At 32.0% G+C, this 24,950-nt stretch overlaps 2 protein-coding genes across 4 annotated transcripts in view; one reads left to right on the top strand and one right to left on the bottom strand.

Moving 5' to 3' along the window:
- Window positions 1-4,390: 4,390 nt before the first annotated feature.
- LOC143241377 (telomerase RNA component interacting RNase-like) lies at window positions 4,391-16,930 on the top strand. Of its 2 annotated transcripts, none has more exons than XM_076484773.1 (3): window positions 4,391-4,899; window positions 15,561-15,635; window positions 16,413-16,930. In XM_076484773.1, the coding sequence occupies exons 1-3, from the start codon at window positions 4,594-4,596 to the stop codon at window positions 16,515-16,517; spliced, it is 486 nt and encodes a 161-aa protein (XP_076340888.1). In that variant the 5' UTR covers window positions 4,391-4,593; the 3' UTR covers window positions 16,518-16,930. The 2 variants fall into 2 exon arrangements, with proteins under 2 accessions (XP_076340888.1, XP_076340887.1); XM_076484772.1 differs by having other exon boundaries at window positions 4,408-4,908.
- The window catches only part of g (adaptor-related protein complex 3, delta 1 subunit-like garnet), an 88,599-nt gene continuing 80,566 nt past the window's right edge, over window positions 16,918-24,950 (bottom strand). For both annotated transcript variants that reach the window (XM_076484769.1, XM_076484770.1), the window contains exons 29-33: window positions 21,880-22,020; window positions 21,465-21,550; window positions 20,119-20,243; window positions 18,679-18,761; window positions 16,918-17,878 (exon numbers count right to left, since the gene is read on the bottom strand). In XM_076484769.1, the coding sequence (XP_076340884.1) occupies window positions 17,765-17,878; window positions 18,679-18,761; window positions 20,119-20,243; window positions 21,465-21,550; window positions 21,880-22,020 (549 nt within the window). In that variant the 3' untranslated portion in view covers window positions 16,918-17,764. The remainder of the gene's footprint in view (window positions 17,879-18,678; window positions 18,762-20,118; window positions 20,244-21,464; window positions 21,551-21,879; window positions 22,021-24,950) is intronic.

Raw genomic sequence — 24,950 nt, 5'->3', positions numbered from 1 at the left:
ATACCCATGATAGGCAGGACATAGATACCACATTGTGTAGTTTTGTATCTAACTCCAAACACACAAACAAAACCTTTATGAGTTGAAGATGACGTCACTATCGTGTTATCAGGAAGCCCTTAATTGTTTATTTTTTACTAAACGTATCCAGACGTTGCATTTACTTTTATGCTGTTGAAATTTATAGGCCTAAGTTTATACTTGAGGATCAAACTGGAATACCTTGTCATTTGTATCACAGCTAATTTAAAAATAAACTTACTTATATGCTATCACTGATCGAGATAGTTTGGAAATCTAAGCTGATTGTTTCAACTGCTGGCTATATTAGCTGAAACAGAACGCTGACTCAATGCTTCACTGATTCTTAAATTTATAGTCTACTCTCGACACTCGATATTCCCACGATTTACTAAAGTTCCGTGACGTCAATTGTAAAACCTTTCTAGGCCTGTTCTCACAAATGTATTTTATCTTAATATCATGCATATTCTGGTAACATCTAAGCTAAACATTAGAAATATAGCTTGTAACATTGCCTCTTGAATAGAACATAATAATAAAGAAAAACTAAATTGTCCATTTACCAAGTCTTATTTTATATATTTTATTCTTTTTCCCAGGCCATGGTCAAAAGAATTATTGGCCTCTTGTCCTTTGTCATCACTAGCTGTCCTATTGTTGAGGGAGTTCTTCCTTAGTAGGTGATCAAGTAACTACACAGGTGCTTCCATCCTTCGAGATCTTCTGGAAGTGGTCTCTACAGGATCCCCGTGCTTCTCAGTATATTAATTTTCTACTTACAAATTCTTCTCTGGAGTTACGCAGTTGGCTATTCTGTCACAAATATACTTCAAAATATTATCATGGCAATGACTGCCCCTCTGAATTCAGTAATTCAGTTGCCTACTATTGCGATAAAAACAGTTCAGCCAAATCAAGCCATCCTGATCAAGTCTTATCAGCATTAACATCACAATAACTTTTCATTTTGTCACAAGCTGATTTGAGCTTTTTTTCTGGTAAAATAGTGTATTTCATCGAGTTTTTTTATAGTCTATATAACTGATATATTTGCATTTGCTTAGAACTTTTGCCATAAATTTTTTGGTCAGATGCTACAGATACCATATCATCAAAAAGACTTTTGTCTGAGGAGTTCAGATTGCATACCGAGTTTTCATTAAGAATCATCTCAGCTGTTTTTTTTTTTTTTTTGCTTCGTCACTTTTCAATGTAAATGAGTACAACAGATTCAATCTTAATGTTACCACTAGTATATGCTACTTTCACTTTGCTTACCATGCCAGTAAACATCACAGAACACAGGTGGATAATAACATAACAAAACCAGGACTTCATCTCAAACTAATACTGTCTGCTTTTTGAACAGGAAACAGTATTTTATTTGCAGGATCTATAATTACATGGCACGAGATCATGAAACAATTTATGTACATTAGGTATCGTGGCTTTCTCTTCCACACACATTTGTGTAGTTCATGATATACACTACATCGCTAAAAGTATGTGGATACCAGACCATCACACCAATACGTGCTTGTTGAACATCTCATTCCAAAACCATGAACATTAATATGTAGTTGGTCACCCCCTTCGCTGCTACAACAGCCTCCACTTGTCTGGGAAGGCTTTTCATTAGATTTTGGAACATGGCTTCTGGGAGTTGCTCCTATTCAGCCACAAGAGCATTAGTGATGCCAGGCAAAAAGTACTGGCTCACAGTCATCGTTCCAATTCATCCCAAAGATGTTTGATGGGGTTGAGGTCAGGGCTCTATGCACGCCAGTCAAGTTCTTCCACACTAACCTCGGCAAAACACGTCTTTATGGACCTCGCTTTGTGCACAGGGACATTGTCATGCTGAAACAAAAAGGGCCTTCCTCAAACTGTTGCCACAAAGTTGGAAGCACACACTTCCCTAGAATGTCATTATATGTTGTAGCATTACAATCTCCCTTCACTGGAACTAAAAAGCCTAGCCCAAACTATGAAAAACAGCCCCATACATTATTTCTCCTCCAGAAATCTTTATAGTTGGCACTATTCATTCAGGCAAGTAACGTCCTTCGGCCATCCGCCAAATCAAGATTTGTCTATCAGACTATCTGATAGTGAATCATAATTCATCACTCCGGAGGACGCATTTTCCACTGCTCCAGAGTCAAATGGTGGTGTGCTTTACACCACTCCAGCTGACATTTGGCTTTGTGCATGGTGATCTTAGGCTTGTGTGCAGCTGTTCGGCCATGAACACCCATTTGATGAAGCTCCAGACGAACAGTTCTTGTGTTGTTTGTTTGTGAATTTCGCGCAAAGCTACACGAGGGCTATCTGCGCTAGCCATCCCTATTTTTGCAGTGTAAGACTAGAGGGAAAGCAGCTCGTCATCACCACCAACCGCCAACTCTTGGGCAACTCTTACCAACGAAAAGTGGGGCTGACCGTCACATTATAATGCCCCCACGGCTAAAAGGCCGAGCATGTTTGGTGCGACAGGTATTCAAACCCGCGACCCTCGGATTACGAGCCGAACCCCTTAACCCATCCTAGCTTCAAGAGGCAGTTTGGAACTCGACAGTAAGTTTCGCAACTGTGAACAGACGATTTTTGCGCACTTCAACACTTGGTGGCCCCATTTTGTGAGCTTGTGTGGCCTACCACTTCGTGGCTGAGCTGTTGTTGCTTCTAGACGTTTCCACTTTACAATAACAGCACTTACAGTTGACTGGGGCAGCTCTAACAGGGAAGAACTTTGACGAACTGACTTATTGGAAAGGTGGCATCCTCTGAGAGTCCCACGTTGAAAGTCACTGAGCTCTTGAGTACGACCCATTCTACTGCCAGTGTTTGTCTATGGAGGTTCCATGGCTGTATGCTTAATTTTATGTGCCTGTTAGCTGTTGTTGTTTTGAATTACGCACAAAGCTACACAATGGGCTATCTGTGCTCTGCCCACCACGGGTATCAAAATCCGGTTTTTAGAGTTGTAAGTCCACAGACATACCCCTGAGCCACTGGTGGGCGTACCTGTTAGCAATGGGTGTGGCTGAAATAGCCGAACCCACTAATTAGAAGGGGTGCCACATATTTTTGGATAACTAATGCAGAGCGTCAAGCCAACAGTTGTAAGTACAGTCAAATCTGACTCTACACATGTCCATCACAAACCTCGATTCTAACAATAGAATCCTTGCATGATATATCATGAAACCTACAAGTGTTCTAGTTGTTCTTGTGAGATAAAGGACCTCTTTCTCCCACCATTGTTTTTAACAAGCACATTCCAATATCTATTCCACTCTCAGAGAGCTGAAACAGTCATAATGTTATTGGTGCAAGATTTCAGAAACATCTCCGTAAGTTGGTCGCCAGACATTTTTGAGCTCCTTTACTTTACTAGCAGTATTCACCACCTGCTGATGGTCCACTTACACCGATTGCATTATCAGTCAAAAGATAATAGCATTATCTATCTTTATGCTTAGCAAGGTATGGGTACTTGACTTGAAAGTTATTCAAACTTAATAGGTTGTGGCGTAAGCGTTATAAAAGCTAGGATAAATCTGCCCATTAACTCCAGATAATCGTATGGTTGTAGTGTAGTTCTAGAGTGAGTGATTAAGTCTGTAGCTAGACTTGAACCTGCAGGACGTGGGTCTCTGACCTGTTACCATTTCAACATCATTATAGAAAATACTTAACTACGATTAAAAGATTTATTTTATCCAGATGGTGCTACATCATTTAGTTGAGTAGCTTACTATGCCACAAAATTATCAATGAATTTACTATTCGTTGGTAAAAGAGTTTATAGTGGGTGGTGTTCTCATAAACCTATCACTGCTAATTTAAGGATAGCTATCGCGGATAGCTCTCATATAGCTTTGCGCGAAATTCAAAACCAAATAAAAACAGTCATTTGATTTACAGTAACGACTTTAATGGCCAGGCGTGAGCTAGTGATTAGCCAACCCCTCGGTTATGTAGAAAGAAATATTCTATTCATGTTATATATCACGTTACGTAAGTTATGGAACAAAAAAAAACAAAATCAAGGAGATTTTTACCTGTTCGCACAAAAACAATTATGTAAGTCTTATTTATTTTTTAGTTATTAGTTGATGGTATTGACTCTTGTGAAGTTTATTTAAACTTCCTGAATGTGTTTATAACAATATGCCGATGTAGAGGTGAAATTGTGCTGACATAAAAATAAGCTTGTTCAAAATCATAAATGTGTGACATATGGTAATATCCAAGCATTCCTCTAAAGATTTTGAAATGTCTGTTAAATTTTTACTTATTCCTACTTTTTCATGGCTTTGATTTTGCGTTTTGCACGAAGTGGCAAAACGAAGAACCCTGTTGATGACGTCATTAATAAAAAATACGCGTTGACATACATTTAATTTAAGGCAAGCACTAATTGGTTCGGCTTAGTGTTTCTAGGCGATAAGTTAAATGTGTATGAAATAAAAGGATATTTGACTATCTCAGGTCTGAACTACAACCAGTTATAAGTTAGTCTTTGTTCTTTTTTAATTACATAGTAGCGTTTACTAATTTAAGATGGAGAGAGAGGGTGATACAAGCTCGAGTTCTGATAGTGAGACTGGTTATGATAATCAAGATAGTAACAGTAGTGCAAGTAATATAGCAGATAATGTAAATTACTGTTATTCTCGACCGAGAAATTTAAATATGTTTGCGAACGATGGAAGCTTTCTTGAAATGTTTAAAAAAATGCAAGAAGAATCACAAAATCAAAAACTTGAAAAAGGAGCTGAGGACCTAGGCCTAACTGGGAGCGAAGGGGAAAGTTCTCAAGATGGCGAAAAGAAAAAAACCAAAGAAAAGAAAGCAGGCCCTACATTTGTAAGAGATGTAAATACAAGCGTGAATACATTATCGGGAACGTATTTTATTTCTAGATATAAGTACTCTTAGGTCGTACTCGCTTAGATTGGTATATAAATTATAGTTTATAAGTACAGATTTCATGGGGTTTAAGAAAAGTACAGTGCTATTTATGTGTTAAAATTCCCAATTTTATATTATTAAATGTATCATTTTAATGATAAATACTTAAAAGTTAAACGACGTTTGTACGTAGTTCAAGTTTTTAGAGAATGAATTATCATCACACACGATTAATTTGGATACCAAGCAATAGATCTGTGCAATGTCGACATAAACATTTACTACTTGCAATTAAAAGTTATTTCAAGGGAACATAAAATTATGTAGTTCTCTTTATTTTTGATAGTAATTTGACCTTTAAAATTAATATTATTTGAGCAGTCTGTTTTCCAATACTATGAATATTAGAATACAAGAATATGGTATTACTATATAACAAAATAATTCTCGTTTTATAATACCCGATGAAGTGAGTTTGTCCGAGTTTTCTTGAAGATAAAAATATGTTCACAATGCTGTAAATGCTATGTTTTTTATTCTTTCCATTTTCCACCACAAATGTCTTAAACCTTATGCACTGTATTTCTTCAAAAAAAAAAGTAGTAGTTTAAACACACTTAGTGAAAAAGAGGTTTATCAGATCTCTACGTAATAAAGTTACTGACTAATCATGACATAATAAACTTAATTACTACACAAGTTTTTTGTAATACTAATTTAAAGAACGAAACTTGTATAATTGTTTTCAGCTGCTTATCTAAGTCATCATGTAATATTTTTTAATTGTTTTATATAGACTTTTAAGAAGTTTGCATGTTGTCAGCACAGCAATAATTAATGATAAACTAGTAGTTTATTTTATAATCAAAGCATACTCAAAATTTAGTTCATGATGATGAGGAACCCACTTGAAGTAGAGTGTCTTGGAGAATTATAGTTCTCAGCCACAGAAGAAGATTGAATTTGTAGTGGCAATTTTGAATACATAAATCTCGCATATAATAAAATACTAATTAGTTACATTAAACCACAAAAGGAAAATTTCTACAGCACTAATACATGCCAAATTAGCATGATTTATTTCAAGGCAAATGAACTCCCACTAGTTATAAATCAACATTAAAAATATTGTGAAGGTTGCTAAAACCATCTTCTGACATTTGTCAGTGATTAGCAAATGGATGTTGCAACCCAAACCAGGGTGTCGGTTTGGATTGGCTGAACCTATAAGAACGAGTGATGCATCAGATGATGGCTTTCTTCGTGCTCTACTTTGGTTTGGCTGGTTTCATTGAATCCAGAAGTATTTCCTATTCAAAAACACAGAAATAAGACTTAAAACCATTTAAAATTATTTTTCATTATTGCAGTGATAGAAACAGAGGTACACAGTAAACTTGGTGTTGCAAACTACATAATATAATGCATACACTAATGCATAGATATTCTTACACAAATCAAACTGACAGCAAAAATTTATAAATGGGGATTGTAAATTGCCTATATGTTACTTTATGTCGTATTATTGGTTATAAGTAGATTATGTCCTGTCAACAGTTTGCTATATTTTGTACTGTTGGAAGTTGCTACGAAGGATATATCAGTTACATCATGACATAATGTAGAATGGGTAGAGAAACACTGCAGTACGGGCTTCAATGATTTTTAAAGAAATATACACAACATTAGATCCACAATCTCAAATTAGTAAATTTAAACTGCAAGTATTATGTAGTTCATAATTAATGAAAAACAGTAAAAATCATTCTTGTCAATTGACCTTTCATTAGACACTCACCTTCTTATTGGAACAATGTCAATAAAATACCAAGTGATTTGTTGCCTTGTCTAGTAATTTGATACTGTGTGATACCCATTTTGAGACAATATAAAATGTCTCATTAACGTCTATCTATTTCTAGCTCATATATGTGTGTTTATATTATATGGATAAATGAAATTAAAATTGTCAGTAACCAACTGTTAATAACAAAGTATGAGTGTGTTTCTCTATACCTTTACACTTGAGATACCATGATTGACAAGTACCTATCAGTGTACATTCAACCCATTTTATGTTTCATGATGAAATTGATACATTGTTCTTATCCACACCCAACTATATGTTGTATATCAAACAGTTGTCATGATGATAGTCTGTTTATACCAGATAATAAGACATAAATCAGCCCAGTACCCAAGGTATGGGCTGTTTACAGTCCTCCATCATTTCTTGATTTGTTGGTTTGAATTGGGCAAATGTATCTGTGTATTGGTGTATGCATTATGTAGCCTGCAAAACAAAGTTTATAGTATGCCTGGTTTCTGAAACTTAAATGATTAATAAGAATTTTAAATGGGTTTAAAGTTTTGTGTTTTCAAAAAGTAAATGTCTCTGGATCAGTGAAATCATTCAGACCAGCATATGGCATGAAGAGCTATAATTTGATGTATTACTGACCCTTATTGGTTCAGTCAGTTTGAACTAACTCACTGGTTTCAATTTTAATGTGCTTGCTGCTCATTGAGAAACAGCAGGTTATGGATTTCACAATTAAAGCAGATTTATAACTAAAAGGAGCTTGGTTACCTTGAAATAAATCAAGGTGATTCAGTGTGTATTATTACTGTAAAACATTTTCATTGTTTGTTGGTATATAAGAATTAGTATTTATTTATGTGAGAGTTATATATCAGCGACTATAATTTCTCATAACTAATGAATCAACTTAAAAGTCATCACATTTGTGGACTTGCATTCAAAATTTTAATGAACTGCTGTTTTATAAATTGATATCGGTAAGTTTGGTATCAAACTGTAGGTTATAATTCAAACTTTAATATTATGTATAAGTTAATTTTTAATCTAAAAGTGAATATCAAAAGAACACAATATTGATTTTTGTGAGTTGCATGCTTTGTTGAATGCAGCACTGGATAAAATGAGATGTTTGTGATTATCAAAGTACTAAGTTCATAGTTTTGCACGAATAATTAGGAACTCAAATTATCAATATTGACAAGCTAGAATATAAAATAAGAACTTCATTGTTTTTTTTTTTATTTTGCTGAGATAGGTTATATACTGACTGAGTCAAACCCAGTGGCCATGTTCACCTCTTTCCATTTTTGGTAAGTTTCCATTATACAGGGTCTTTGGAAAGTCACTGTGCAGTTTTGTAATCATATTTTATTCAGTCTGTTTCAAGCCAGCAACTGATAGCAGTGTTTAGAAACAAAATAAGAAGGATCCAGGTCTGTATTGATGCCAATGGGGTCACTTTCAACATTGTTGAAAATTGTTATTCATATTTACCTCCTGTATTCTATATTGAAACATGACTGTTAATAAATATATAAGTGCACAGTGACTTTCCAAACACTCTGTAGATGCTTATTTCAATAAATGATATGTAAATAACCAATCACCAGCTTAGAATATCTTCTGGTGGTTTTCTCAGCCATTTTAATCTGTTAAAATGCTATACAACCTTTTGAACTAAGATTTCAAGGAGGTAGGTTGTATCTTTAGTCTACTGAAAGTGTCATTGTTTTTTAGACCTAAATATATCTTTACTTACTTGATAAATTACAGTGGAATTCTGTGGTACTGTTTAGTAATTTATGATTTTTTGGTATTCAACTGTATATATCAAACCTCAAAAAATATTTTATTTGGTGTCCTCCACATGTGATATTTTAAAAGGCATATGTCCAGTAGCAACAAAATTTAAAAGTCAAAGCTAGAATAGATAATTATTTGCTTCTTTATTTATTTTTCTGTATTTTAAGAAAAGTTTAGTAATTTGTTTCTAAATAGTATTAATCTATATACTGTATTTCTTCAAATTTAAGTTACCCTCAAATTTAAGAACCACCCAGTTTTAAAAAGGGATTTTCAGGAAAAAAATTGGATGATAATTAGAAAGGCATACATATGTGTTAAAGGTTTATTAATAAACCAAAAATGTGTGTGTGTGTGTATATATATGAAATTTTGAAGTTTTCATAACAATTTTTCTTCCTACTTTATTTACTTAATCAGAAAATCTACTCCATTGTATCTTCTGACTCACTGTTATATTCTGACGTTGAACCATTTTTATTGCTTGATGCACTATTGTCCAAAAGAATGTCATCATGTACTCCATCTTCAAAACCTGATGCCAATTTTTTACCAATTGTTGCCCTTCACTGTAATGATAAACCTTCTCTCTCCATAAATTTCTCGCACCAGCTGCAACGAGCTGTGAAATTTCTTGCATATTCTTTTGCTATTCACATTAAAACTTCTCTTGTTACAGAGTCTTTTATTTTAAAACTCTTTCAAATGCATTAAAATGGCAGCATCAGTTTCAGGATGTTTTCCTTTTCTTGGGCCAGAAAATGACTGTACTTTTCTTGCAAAAAAGCAGCTTGGTTTTCACATCATTCCAATGACATACATTTGCCTTACTCACTGTATACCTTTTACTGGCTGTTCATTTCCAAATCTGTTATGTGCACAAATTTTTTCTTTTAAGTTCTCCATCATACATAAAATGCTTTTCCATGGATAAAAAACACAATAAAATAGCATTTGAACAACAGGAAAGTCAGACAAAGACCGAGGACAATAATATCTATCTAGAGGCACTGACATTGGCAAATTTGATATTTTGTTGTTTTTTAGTCTTTCTTAGCAAAGTTCTTTTAAAAATATAGTCCAATCTGTTTTTATTGCATATTTTTTTCAAAAATCTTTGTTGTTTGAGGAAAATGATGTTTTCAAAACTTTCAAACAGTGTAGAGTAGTAAACTATCATCTCACATTTAAGATGCACCTTACTTTTCAATTTGGAAAAATGTGCAAACAAAATCAAGATAGTATGGTATATGTGTAGTGATTTGTCTGCACGAGCGTGCGTGCGCGCACACACACACACACACACACACACACACACACACACAGAGAGAGAGAGAGAGAGAGACAAGGTCACTTTGTAAAGTCTCTTAAGGTCAGTTCTGTATATAGGATAAGGTAATATGGGTGCACGTGTGCCACATCAATACATGGTATAATGTTAGCCAGACATGACTGGAAGGTCAGTATAACGAAAAATAAAATATAATTGTTGGTTTAATTGGTTGAGTTTATCATTGTGGTTGTCAGGTGAATATAATTTAGTGATTTTATTTATTTGGAGTTTTTATAGTGTTGAGTTTCTGTTGTATTTTATTGCCAAATTGTAGGGAGGGTACAGGCCAGTAGGAGTGATTTGTTTCTGTTTTTTGTTTTTGTATCTGTTCTTGAGATACTGAGATTCAGAAATGTTAGTTATTTTTTTTTGTATTAACTCTATATGCCAAAATATGTTAATCAGTAAATAGAAAATAACTAATATTTTTTAACCTCAATATTATAAGAGGGGATATACAGTTTATAACAAAAAACACTTGTACAGGAACGTACATTTCATGGGACTATGCACATTAAACAAACAAAATTCAACCTACTAAAAATGTAATACAATAGTCACAAAACTTTGTTCACTTGACAACCTGAGTGAGAAATTCAACCAAATAAAACATTTAATGAACATAAAAGCTGTGAAAAGAATTATACATTGAAACCAAAATCAATGACACAATCGACAGCCAAACATTTCAAATTCTATGGAACAACTAACAACAAAATGCTACACTATTACATACCTTATATCCAAGATATCAGTAACATCAAAGTAACTAACATTTTGAAAAAAAAAATTGTAACTAAACATAAAATTCTAGTAAACACTAAATTCATTCAAAAATCAGGTATTAAACTAAAATATATTCTATATAACAGCTACTGATAAATATAATACTAACATTGGTTAAAAATACAGTGCAAAATCTACCATGATTTCTGTATCGGAAAAACAAGCCAAAGAGAGGAAATTAGATTTGATGAGCAAAAAGAAAAACGTTTGTGAACACTGCAAATAAAACCTATATATCCTTAAACCCACATTGAAGCATCACCGGCAAACACTTCTATACTCAAATTTCTCAGCATGGGCTCAGTCCATGGACCAACCTTGTAACCATTTTGTGCTTGTTACAGTTTTTGTGATAGAACTGTTAAATTAGTGAGTGTATATTCATGAGATTTTGCAAATTATCAGTAACCATTTTAAGACTCTATGCAAGATATCAGATTTTTCTTTTAGTTTTAAGATTTTTTAAGTAATATTTTTCTCGTACCTTTTCTTTCTTGCCCTAAATCAAAGGTAATTTTGATTTTAAGATTAAAAATATTTTTATGCATCAGAAAAATTTCAGATTTCACAATCAAAATTTTTGTAACCATCAGATAATTATCAAACATTTTTTTTTAAAATGAGATACTGTTTTGTCTATTAATTTCATTATTGAATCACTACTGGGTCAGTTGATTTGACTGACTTAGTAACCACCATAGAAACTTAGAAAATAAATGTAAAGTGCTTTTTTAGTTCTAAGATGACTACATATTTTAACACAGATGTTTAGAGTAAATAGCTTAATTTAATAATAAAATTACACATTATATTTAGTATTTCTATTATACTAACCTATCAGCTGAGTTTGACTGACGTTATAGAAGTTGTAATGACAAGGACCATGTGCACTTACATTACCATATCTGATAATACACAACTAATGGACAAGTATTGTGTAAAGTAGTCAGATTTTGATTATAATAGATATGTATACATTACTACTACCTACAAATAAGTTCTTAAATTTTAGTTGTTTTTCTTGAAGCATAGAACACTAAATAAAGAAATATAGCAAACAATTATCTCTTCCAGTTATGAACTCTGTACTCATTTGCCTATTGCTGTAGGTTGTTCAGCCTTAAAAAACTTTACACATGGAAGGTGTGAAATGAAATGTATTTTTTTAGGTTTTATATATACATTTTGAAATAACCAAAAATTTTAAATTACTGTATCAGTACCACATAATTGAACTATAACTTGTCAAACTTGGTAACTATGCTGTATTTGAGTCTAAAAATATGAAATTTTGATCTCAGTGATTGATTTGAGCTCTTATCTTACCACTTGGATTCTAGCATGGAAAGAACAACTTTGTTCCTTAAATACTTATAAAAGGTGAGAAAGCCACTATGGGGATATTCTGAACATTTGGTTGGTGACGTGTGTGTATACAAGAATTTTCCAAAATTGAAGAGGTGAGCTGCACCATCTCGGGTGATTGAATAAATACATTAATATCTCAGAAAATAGAAAAGATAGGAGATTCGTATATTCCAGATTGTCAGTATTGGTAAGTTGAGTACAAACACCTACCATGAATCAATGCTGCATTTATTATACCATGCAACACACAAAAATTGATATTTATGTGATTTTACACATACTATGTTAAAATTATAATTTACAATTTGATACCAAACTTATTGACATACATTAAAGAAATAGTAGTTCAGTAAACTTTTGAATGTGAGTCAACTGACTAGTTGACGTGGCCTGTGACTTGTGTTAATAGGGTTATTTATTTCGTTTAATGGGTTTACAAATGGTATTAAACTGTTAACTATAATATATGATGTACAGCAATCCATACAATCTTATACATGTTATAACTGTTGCCAGCATGTGATCAATCAGTCACTTTTTCAAAAATAATTCTTATCCTGGTGGTGATTAAAATGTTTCTTGTTAAAACAAACAAACCAAAATAAAGAGGAAAATTACATGCCCACTTTCAAAACCCAGTCAACTGTTGATTTTATTTAGTAATTTAGACCAAAACATCCCCAACTGGAGCACAGGGGTACCTCATGTGACAGTTATTTGTTATCTTGGCATGGACATTAATGACTTTATATATATATACATTTCTTTACCACATAATAGTTAATGTTTTACCCAGATTTCAATCTTAATTTTATTTAGACACTGCAGGTTGTGATAAATCATTGCAGTTTAGGAATCTTATTTGTTATGTTCATTTGTGAGTTGTATCATTTTCTCATAACATTATACATCCAATATATGTTTTATTTTGTTGATCTTTCAGTCACATCTAACATTACAGAAGTTCAAAGATGCAACACGTGTACTCAATTTATTGTATCCAGTAGTATAAAACTGGCCTTTACAAGTATTTTGTAAAATAGTCACATTTCAATTAGACTACATGTGTGTATATATTACTACTATTTATAAATAAGTTAATAAATTTTAGTAATTTTTCTTAAAACATAGAACAGTAAATAAAGAAATATAAAAAACAATTCTCTCTGTTACTTATGATTGTAGAGAAGTTTGTACCTGCTTGCTACACATGGCATGCTAAGACTTGAAAAATTTCACATCTGTAGGATGTAACACAAAGTAACTTTTTAGGTTTGTGTTGGACATAAACAAATTCTACCAGTATCACAAATTTAACTTGTAATTTATAGTTTAGCTGCTAATATCAGTAATTTGAGTTTCTAATTAACAAGAAATTGTAGACTATTTGGATATCAGAAACATCGAATTTGAACCAAAGCTGCAATTAATGTCCCATAGTCCAGGGCAACAGAGCAGTGGCTTGCTGTTGATTCTGTGTTACCACAGGCTCATATTCTTGGTCACCATTGCAGTATACCACCTGGCTAAGAAATGCTTGCCAGTGTCCTATGATATACAGTTTTTACCATTCATACCCTTCTGTCTCACTCCCAGCAAGATAACTCCTATTGGTAGATGTCATCCATCAATGGCACTGCTGGTCTCTTTTCATCATTTCTGGATGGCTTTAACCAGAGCTGGGGTTAGGTTACTCTGGCTGTTGAAGTTCCAGAAGTTGTTTATAAACAGCCTTTTTTGGTCTTTGACTGCTATCAGTAACCCTCAAATTGTCCATGCCTTCTTTGCACAGAAATTGATTATCAAGAGAAGAGCATGAACAGCAAATTTTGGGACACAAGACAGTGGCTGCAAGGAGGTGGAAACTGTGGACCTTTACGGTATTAAGAAAATTTAAATGTTGAAGGAACTTCCCTACACATAACTTTCTCCCTCCATTTACTATAAGTTGAGTTGTAGAAAATGTATTTTCCTTTATAATAAAAACTGGTTGCAACTTAAACAATACTGAGGGTAAAGGACAATACAAACATCAGCAGTAAAACTGTCTACCAACTGTCATATTTTCAGGTAATGCTGATTTTGCTTTAAGTGATGGGATAGGTCCAGTGAATAACAAGACATTGATCAAATTGTTTTTAATATAATAGTTTGGAATTTGTTTATGAATAACTTAGTCTAAGAGAATGAAAATAAAGTAGGTCAATCTGTTACATACACAAATGGTGTGTGTACTTGCTTGTTTGAAAACCATCATCTTTACTCAATTAGAGATATGCCATCATCCATTAGACTGGTTAAACCTTTCATTTAGTAATTCAAAGTTAATATATTTACCCATAGTGACTTGTGCTACATATGTGACTATTCTCATTCAAAGTTTTAGCCAAAAGGCATGGAGGACATTGCTGCCAATATCTTTCCAAAATGTGCAGTGGTACTTAAAATCAGATCTTCCATGGTCAGCTGTTATATAAAAACTACACATATCTAGAATAACTAACACAAAACAAAATATATACAAGGTAGAAAACTTGTATACCCACATATACTTTCCACAGATTTATAACTGTTCAGGTCACACTAAAGAAATATTCCATACAATATTGGACTTTCCCAACTGTCATAAATTTAGATATTTTTAAATAGTTCTTTAACGAGCATTCAGAAAAAAACAAGACTATCACCTCCAACTGATGGCATTCTTCCAAAGACTAGAGTTATCATTTATGAACATTATGCCATTTCTACTCCTTTATAATAAAACTAGATTCAAGAAGATAGAAAATGTATCAGTGTGTATTGAGCAGGTTTATTTTGAGATGTAGGAAAATATTTCATAATTTAATAGCAAAACATTGTGGGTCACTTCATAGTTGGCTGTGGGGGTGATATAATGTGATGGTCATTCCCACTATTTGTTGGTAAAAGAGTAGCCCAAGAGTTGGTGATGTCTAGCTGCCTTCCCTCTAGTCTTACACTGCAAATTAGGGACGGCTAGTGCAGATAGCCCTCGAGCAATTTTGCGCCAAATTAAAAAAACAAACACTTCATATTTAAATGAGGATGCAACTGTGTACAGTACACTTTTAAAAACTTGTCTATAATTTGTACATCAAACTTACCCCAACCCCTAAAATAAACTAACAAATAAATAATGGATGAAGAGCAATTTCAGTACATTTTTTGTAAGTCTTCACTAAAAGAGCTAAACAGTGCTAGCATTCCAAAATCAGTTTTAGCAAATGGAAACTTTTTACTGAAATAAAAACATGGTATTCTTAATTTATTTTGATCTTAGTGTAAACCCGTTTAGGAAGAAACAACAGATTTTTAGTTCCACAAGTCTATGTATTATTATGTGAAGGTACTTTTATCTTAGGAGAAGAGTTTGACATGGAAGCTCTACATGTAGATAACTACAGCACCCTGCCCTTGGTGTGCACCACGTCTACTGATTAATATGGTTGATGTGTAATGGTGTAAGTACTTGTTTCTCTCCAGGTGAGTAAAAGACGGGGTGGAAAAGTCCTTAAGACTGGCATGGTCAAGAAACTGAAAGTTGAACCTGAGAAAGAGGTAAGGTTTTAAAAAGTACACTAAATTATGTTTTTGAAAATGACACTATTCAAATGAAGTATGTAGTTGATTAGCTGCTTTATGTAATGTTGTGAAGGTAAGAGTTTTGTGATTACAATAGTCTTTTAACAACTCTAATGTACACGTTCAACTTTTCTTGCATTTGTTTGTTTATTAAAGTATCTCATTTTATTATCCTATGAGCCTTTATTGCATCAACAAGATTGATGCAAGTACAAATGACACTGACTATTATAACTAGTTGTTAAGATGCTTGTGAAAGTAGTAGGAAACCTGTAGTGTTTAGTTCATGTGGTTTTGATATAGTTTCTTGATGTCAAAAATACACTAACACTCAAAATATGCAACTTGTTATTTATCATTTTTGCATATGTTATGGTGAAAATATGTATGGGTTTCTAAATCTATCATGTTTTAATGAACTTTGTAAACATTTAGGATCTATAGTCAGTTTTTATTTTAGATGCAACAACCTTTCTAAATATGAGACACAGAATCCAGTTAAAAGGAAAAATTGTCACACTGGAATTGACGTAGTAATTGCAGTGGGATAAGGGTCAGAATGTTAAGAGAAGAGTTAGGATCTATTTTTTTCGTGATTAAACAAATTGCATTTTGTGATAAACACATTGGTTAATTTGATCACAGCTAATAAAGAGAACAATAGTGTAAACCATAAGACCAATAATGTTCTGGTTAGTCTCACGTATTGGAGCAGGATCTAGTCTCTCATCCTTTAGCTAATTTTTATTTCAGGAGGAAAAGCCCACAGATGCATGGTCTCGTTACTTGGCAGAAGTGAAAAAATACAAGCAACATGCCTGTGAAGATGACAGCAAAACGAGGCCTTTAGTAAAATAGCGAAAAACAGTTGTAGTATGTAGAATATGGATTAACCATTCTAAATTATTAGTGACTCATTTCTTTCACAGCACATGTTGGTGAAGACTCCAATTTGTATCTGCTACTTTCATTTTAAGTATCTATCCAAATTTGAAGTTCTAGACATCTTAACATTCCCATCTTATCTCTTAACCATGAAGAGATAACATTAGTTTTTTGTAATTACACTAACCAATACAAAAATTATATAAAATATCTTTAAACATCAGATTTTAAGGTGTTTCAAGATAATGTAAATGTGAAATCTGTCAACTGTTTTTTTTTTTTTTACCAGAATATCTTTTTGTTGGGGATGTACATATTTTTACACCATTGTCTTTAGCCATCATGTATTAGATTTGTAATTTAAAATAAAACATTTTGATACACAAGGCTGTTTTATTTCAGATATTTACATTTTATAAACAAGAATAATTACTCTAAGATATATATATCTACTAATTCTCTCAATTTTGTTTTCCACCTGCAATGTCAAGCCCAACTTATATAATGTAATCAATGGACCACTTTTAAACAATTCAAAGATAACTTACTGCTGGTGGAAGTAAAGCATTAACTAATTACATAAAGAAATCTGTAAAATGAGCATGTTTCAGCCAGGACAAGTAGTGATGTGAGAGACTTATGGTTGTTATTTGACAGCATTAAAGGATTAGAGCTTTATACTACAATGATTTTTCTGTTTTATATATAATACCCAATTACAATCCATACTAGTTTCATAATCTTATGAAAGTGGTAACTGAAATTATAATTTTCAATTAGTAAAGACACTCAAAATGTTGGAATGTAACTGCTGGAAAAAATAACCTTTTAAAGAATTTTACACTAGCAACAACTGATGCAAAACACATTTTACACACACTTTGTAATAATAAGTGAAGCATAACTTGTATTAGTAACTATGAATCATTTTTGTACGTACTCTTTTCAAGACATTAGAAAGTGGTTTAAATGACACTTATCTCACGTGCTCAATAAACATTCTTATTTAATAAAACAATTGACTACTTGAGTGATAAATTATAGAAACACGATACTGTTAATTATTTTAAAGCGAGGGAAGGGTTCCAGTATTTCAGTCTAATAATCTTGTTTTGCTGAGGCAACAATTGAAAAGCACACTTAAACCAGATGTCTTCAATTCTGGTGGCTTTTGTTGTCTTAGTACAAGTTTTGTTACATAAAAAAAACCTTAGCTTCCTTCATTCACATGGAGAAACATTCTCAGGGGGATTAAGCAATATTTTCACTTCATCTAAGATGCTGGAGAGAAGTTGATTGTTGGTGCTCTTGGCATCTATTGTTAACTTAGAATTCTGAAAAATACACAAACAATAATAAAGCATTTTGGCTGTTGGGACTTCACTTTTATAAATTTTAGTTAAAAATAGCAACTTTAATCTTCAAAACTGGTCTGTGAAGGCATTTACGAGTGATATAGCTAATTCGCCAATTTATTTGTGTTTCAAATCTGTATTATGATAAACCAGGGTAAAGTATTTGACATTCACAGATTGTACATATAACAAAAACTACTCCAAAGAAATCAGGTGTTAATGATAATTTTGTTTGTTTGTTTAGAATTAAGCACAAAGCTACTCAATGGGCTATCTCTGCTCTGCCCACCACGGGTATCGAAACCCAGTTTTTAGTGTGTAAGTCCACAGACATACCTCTGTGCCACTGGGGGGCGTTAATGATAATAGCAACACAAACGTTGAACTGGAACAAAATTACTGAATTATAATCTAATTCACATTACATGTTTTATAAATGGTTAAAATAATAATATCAGCAATATTGTCAAATTTTCTTTCCATCTTTCTACACTTAAAGAAAAAAGAATAATTTGAAAATGTCAGAGTCAACATAAAAACTAGAAAGTTTTCTAACTCGCTAGTCTTTTTAACGTTTTAATATACTCTTTCAAGAAAATGCATAATTATACCATGTTTTAACATATAATTGGTTTTTGGCATTTTGTTTATCATGCATTAATAAACTTCCTGAGGAGTAATACTTTTAATCTCAATTAGGGTATGGTATCTGAATTTTAGTTTACACAAAATTGTAAAAGCTTTTTCATACAATTTTTCCAAAAACTCCTTTTACTTACCACTTGCTTGGCTAATAAGCAAATATGATCTCCTTGAATTGATCGACTGTATAAAGAGGCACTCATTCCAACCTGTTCTACAACTGCATACAAAATTTGGTATAAAGTTATTTAGAAAAACAACGTTCTATATAAATGACAAACTTTAGAATACTGTGTTTATGGAAAAACTACTAAGGCCATTAGCTGTTGACCCTAATTTTAAACTACTAATTAGAGGTAAAGCAGAAGGTATTAGCTTTTTACCAGCCACACTAGAGTGTAAAGATTAAATACACTGGATCTTCCATGATAGTTAAACTACTTCCTTCATTATCGTTTACAATGGTCATAGTAAAAAGCTTCCAAGTATTACTAGCCAATCATAAACAACAAATATTAAACTATGTAAAATCCTTTTACTGTATGGTGATGTTGATTTCCTGTATCATATTTAAATGTACAAGACATACAAGTTCACTGGAGCTGCACCAGGAAACTTCAGAGGTATTCAGTCAAACGAGATTTTTAGTATTCCAGACTCTTAATGCAAATCTATTGTTTGAAAACCACAACTGATTTCAGAAGATGCAACTTGAAGCCTGTGGATCTCTGTCAATTTTATCATCTTGCTAACAGTAACAGAAAATATATCCAGTTTCATCACAATGTAGTTTTGGGTTGGAGTGTTTTTTTTTTTGTTTTTTTTTTGTTTGTGTGTGTAGAATAACATATTGCTACAGATTAACTTGGAGCATTTTCCATTTCCCAAAAGATTAAAGTTTCCATATTTAGTAACCTTAAATACACCACAAATGTAAATTAACCCATTTTTCTTTCTAGAATGAGTATGGTGCAGATGGTAACAAAATTACAGTTTTCCTATACAGACTTGGAACAGTTTACATCTGTTTAAATTTTAGTGGGTTTTGAACTTTGTATAAATATGAAACATTTATACCTACATTTACAGAAAACATTGCACTGAACTACACAAATAACTCATTGTATAACTTAATTTACAACTGTTTTTCATTTAATTTTTTTTATTCTAACCTAATAAGTAAAAATATACATGAAAAAAGAAATTAATAATCTAGCATCTGTTTTTGCTCTCAGCCAACAACAAAACTTAAATCAGTGATATTTGTAAAAGTGGGACAGAGATGGAGAAAATTGAAAACCTGTATAACATCAAAACTTGATTTACAAACTGTTTTGATGCCAACTTTATTGATATATAAAGTCAATTAAATTTTGAAAGTAGCTGTGAAAGATTACAACCTATATTTTGATCCCTTTCTTGTCCACCTAGAGTTAAAAGTATGATTAATGTTTTGTATTTGATAACATGAGATAAAAATATTCATCAAGAACTAATAATATAATGATAAACTGTGAAATTATTGGATTCAAACTGGGAAGAAGTAAAATAAGTAGTAATAAAGAAGCCAAAATTACCTGTAAAATGACAATGGAAGCAGATTTTGGAGAGCATGTGGGAAAACTCATAATCTACTCTTTCCAGAATTAAAGTATTTTTTGCTGAAAGATCACCACTACCTAGTAATTCAGTGAAGGTATCCCTGAAATTGCAACAACAAAAAATTACATAGGTTATTAAAAACAATATGTATCTAAAAGAATAGTGAAAGTTACACCCTTATACATTCATAAGTTCTGAAACAGTTTAGTTATGTATCTTTTAAGGAAAAGCAACATCTTAGAAAAAAAAAAGTTTCCTCGTGGCTGTGTTACTTAAGAAAATATACTTTTAGGTATTAGTGAACAAAATAGAATTTTTTTCTCATAGAGGCAAGGTTTCATAGAATAGCTTTTTGAATTATTTTTTAATGAGCCAAATTTATTACTACTACAGCAGTTGCTGGGAATCCTATGTCCAGCAAGATGGATTTCCTGACTTAACACATTCAAAGGATTACACACACATACATAGTAATAGATTTTGTTAGTAGTTAATCATAGACACAATCAATGGGGTATCTGTGCTCTGCCCACTATGGTTACTGAAACCCAGTTTCTATCATTATAAATCCACAGACATACCATGTTAGAAGAGCCTGTAATTTGTCAACAGATAAGCCACATTGTTATATTTAGCCTCTGTATCATTCATGGGTTCTTTCTTTTCTTCACTAAAATTTCACAGTGAAAAAGAGCTATTTTCATAATTACTTTATGTATAAATAGTGACAATTTTTACACCAATATTCACACATGTATATACCTAGTGAATAAAATTACAACAAAATCTATATACTTTTACATGTGGTCTATCTGAAGTCCAGTTACCACAGAGTATATTTTGTAACTTATTTTGTAAAGCACTTGATTTAACATTTATCAACCATGTGCATGTGTGTGCACACATATATAGTATAGTTCAAAACACTACACTGTTTTAAAAATTATTTAAACGTGGTCAATTTCAGGTACTTGCTTTTAATTTCTGTTTCCTAAAGCTGACAAAATTTTAACTTTAGTTACATATCATGATACTTGTGTATAAATATCAAACTCAACATGATACATTGAATAATGTGGCTGTGATAAGTTACCACTATATACTGAATAAGTAACTTGCTAGTTTAAGGCTAACTAAAGAGATGCTAAGGTTAAGGACAATATGACATTAACCTTCTGTTCAAATTTTTAATTTATATATTCATCTTTTACTATCACGTAAAACACACAAGCCAACAAAGACACTTTTGTTCTGGAACAGAAAAAATAATGTAGGGATGTGTCATTTTGTTAGATCCAGTTTTGTTTTCAAGTGCCCTCACCTTTTATACATAGACCCAATAAAATAAGCTGAAACTGGAAGATGCAGCTTAAAGTCAAGTTTTTCATGGGTCGATCCCCCGTCAGTCTAAAAATAATAAAAAAAACAAACCATATGAAAGATTAGAAATTTCTAAAAGTGACTTATTAGTAGTTTCATTAAAATTGATTATTCCAACTTAAAAAAATCTACTCATACATATAATTTTTTAAAAATGAAAGACACCAAGGGTTTAATACAATATAAAAAAAAACTACACCATACTTCTTTCAACAGTTTAATTCATATTTTGTAAACCATTAGTTTAAAAGTCACCTGGAATATATTTTTTTTTGTCATGCATATTGTGAATTTGGAAAGTTGCCTAACTAACTTCAGAAAAAAATTAACAAGTGATAATTCAGTACTTTACTCACCACAATCATGTAGGTTAAGGTACCTCTTAACCTCTGTGGCATAACCACTTTATCAACATCAAAAGCAAACTGTCCTTCATTTGTAGTTCCTGGTGGCAGTTGAAATGGCACTTTGACACTGTTCTGGTTGTTTACATCAGTCTGAATAAAAAATTAACACATTGATTTTTAAGGTAATGTAAAAGCAATTACATAAGAAAAAAGAACATACTACAGATGAGTGACTTAATTTTTATGGTAATTTAACAGTAATTACATTCAAGAAAATAAGTTTTATAGATGAGCTTGATTTCTACTTAGCTAATCAAATCAATACCAACCAACTTTGAAAAGTCAGAGTAAAGATACCTACTGGTTAGAAGTTCACTTTGCTTTAACACTTTAAAACAGGTCTAAGCATATATGAGCCCAAATAAACAAGAATATCAGTTATTGTACCTAAAGATTTAAAACACTGAAAACTACTGATATACATTTTCTATTTTTCAAGTAAGCACTTAACAAAGAAATAGTGTGCTCCTTACAAGTGTTTGCCAATTTAAAAAAAAATTAAAACTTAATCCTCTTGGATATTCATGGGAGGAGTATACACAAAAATGGTTTTATTTTTGATAATTAGAATCCAGAGTACTCAGAATGCTTTAACTTTCATAAAACCTTTGGTTATATGTTTTTAATACTGGTGAACAGCTGATACAATTGAAACTGAAACACTCAACTCATTACTAAAACAGATTTGCTATCCAATAACTTATGTTTCTTACTGTGTGTAGGTGTGTGTGTTTTCTTAGAGAAAAGCCACTTTGGCTATCTGCTGTGCCCACTGAGAGGAATGAAGCCACTGATTTAAGTGTTGTAAATCTGTAGACTTATTGTTGTTCCAGTAGGGGACTTTTCTTATTGCAAAACCAATATTAAATATCAAATAACAAACGACTAGCATGTAAAACAAGTGTTAGTCCATAACTGTGTGAAGGTGAATGACACTAGAAAATATAATTTTAACATGGATGTAGCGCATATTATATTATTTGCAAAATTCAGATAACTAACAGACCTTTTACAAATAACAAAATATTTACAGAAAGATATGCAAGTTTTTTAACAGCTAGTAACTGCTGTATAATTTATATTGTAGGACAGGCATAAAACTCTTACAGGGTATTTTCATCTTTTCACTTTACTGTTCTATTCAGTAGTAATTGTGGTAATATTTCTTAAAATATTTAACTCAGAATAATAAACCCAAACAAATTGCACATCAAGCCTTTATTGTCTTTTTTACCACACACACAAGCAAACAGAACATAACTAAGTTTTGGAAATGTTAAATGCTCTGTTAATGCAATTTTAGAACTTTCTGGTAGCTATTTGTTCTCTGAATTATCCAAGAATAGTATGTTATCATACAGTGAGAAAAAACTGTATTAAATAACACTATCACCACAAATTAAATTCAGAACAGCAATACACGTTTAAGTTTCATCATGTTAGAACTTTACTCAAACTTAAGATTTATAAGAAATAACATTTGTCAAAATGGATAGAAGCTAGAAGCTGGCAAAAGGCCATAGAGTTCTAGCATTTAGCCAATTACCATCGAAAGGTATTAGCAATTTTTTTGTCAGCTGATAATTTCGACATGATTATGAACAATCAAACCAGTTGTAAAAAATAAAGAGTATAGCAAAAACAGAATTTCTTATGGCTTTTCATTTTCTTGGCAGAATTAACTTTTGCTATTTTACTTTTTTTCAGGTGAAGCAACAGTTATTCAAACCTTATTTCAAGCTTTTAAACAGAAAAATATTTTAGGCTTAATACTTTGCCATTTTTTTTTTTACATATATTTAATGTAATTCATGAAGTAAACAAATGTATTTGACAATTCTAAAACTGATAAGAAAATACCACTCTGACAATATACTTTTCATATATTTTCAAGCACTTCCCTTGTCTTTTTTGGCTTAATTTTGTACACGTGTTGGTTACCATCCTTTTGTTATAATGTTAAATAGTATTATCACTTTCAAATGAAACACAGATTTGGAAACAGTTGTAAAGAAAGTTTAAAAATAATTGGATAGAGCAAGAATTAGGCTTATGTAATAGTAGAATCAATACGGTGTATCAAGTACTAGTGTCAGGGGAATATTGTTAAGTGTGGAACACCTGTAACACTGAAGGTAAAGGCATTCACTGGGAAGTTCTGAAGACTTAGTTTTTTTGACAGCATCGAATAACTTCTAAATAATCAGTTTCCAGATATTCTCATTTTATAATGACTCTTTTTGTGCACTGTAGTTCATTAACCAAGTAGTTCATTGTGGTTTGCAATGAATGATAAAGGTCAGATTTGGTGGTAATATTAAATTGTTTGTTTAGTTAATTATTTGTTAGAAAAATAAGCAAATACTAGTGATGTGTGACAAAAATTGTTTGAGATATTATCATCATGTACTTGCTAAAATCACTTTACTTCATCAGTAATTTAACACATTGGTGGGAAGATAAAAAGGATTAGGTCACATATCTGACCATATTTAAAATGGCCAATTATAAAGTTTTTATTTGAAGGAGGAAGGAAAAAAAAACCCATAATATTCCAAGTCTACCCCATAAATAAATCATTTATAACACTAAATGACATTTTAGCTGCAATTAATAACTTTTACTAAATCAGAAAATTCCATGAAGGTAGTAACTACTGGGTGACTATGTGTTAATGCTTTACACCAGTTCTGTTTTGCTTCAAACATTCCATAAAATGAAAAGAAAAAAATCACAATAAATGTCAGTTTAGGTTATAAAATTAAGAACAACTAACAACAAAATGACTCAGCCTGATTACAACATTTCTCTTCATTTTTTTTTATGTAATAATAACAATTATTGTACACACCAATATATCATCCTCTGTTGATAAGAACAGAAATTTCTTGCTCTTTTTAGTGGCTATTTAGTTTTATAATACATAAAGTAACTTTTTATAAGTAGGTAAGGTCCAATGGGATCTATCAGTATTTTAAGTTTAAAAGGTACTTCACACTTATTGAATTACACCCAATAAT

The sequence above is a fragment of the Tachypleus tridentatus genome, chromosome 2 (assembly GCF_004210375.1).
Source record: "Tachypleus tridentatus isolate NWPU-2018 chromosome 2, ASM421037v1, whole genome shotgun sequence".
Classification (NCBI taxonomy): Eukaryota; Metazoa; Arthropoda; class Merostomata; order Xiphosura; family Limulidae; genus Tachypleus; species Tachypleus tridentatus.
Note: the sequence above shows the minus strand (reverse complement) of the source record. Positions and strands in the feature narration are given on the sequence as shown.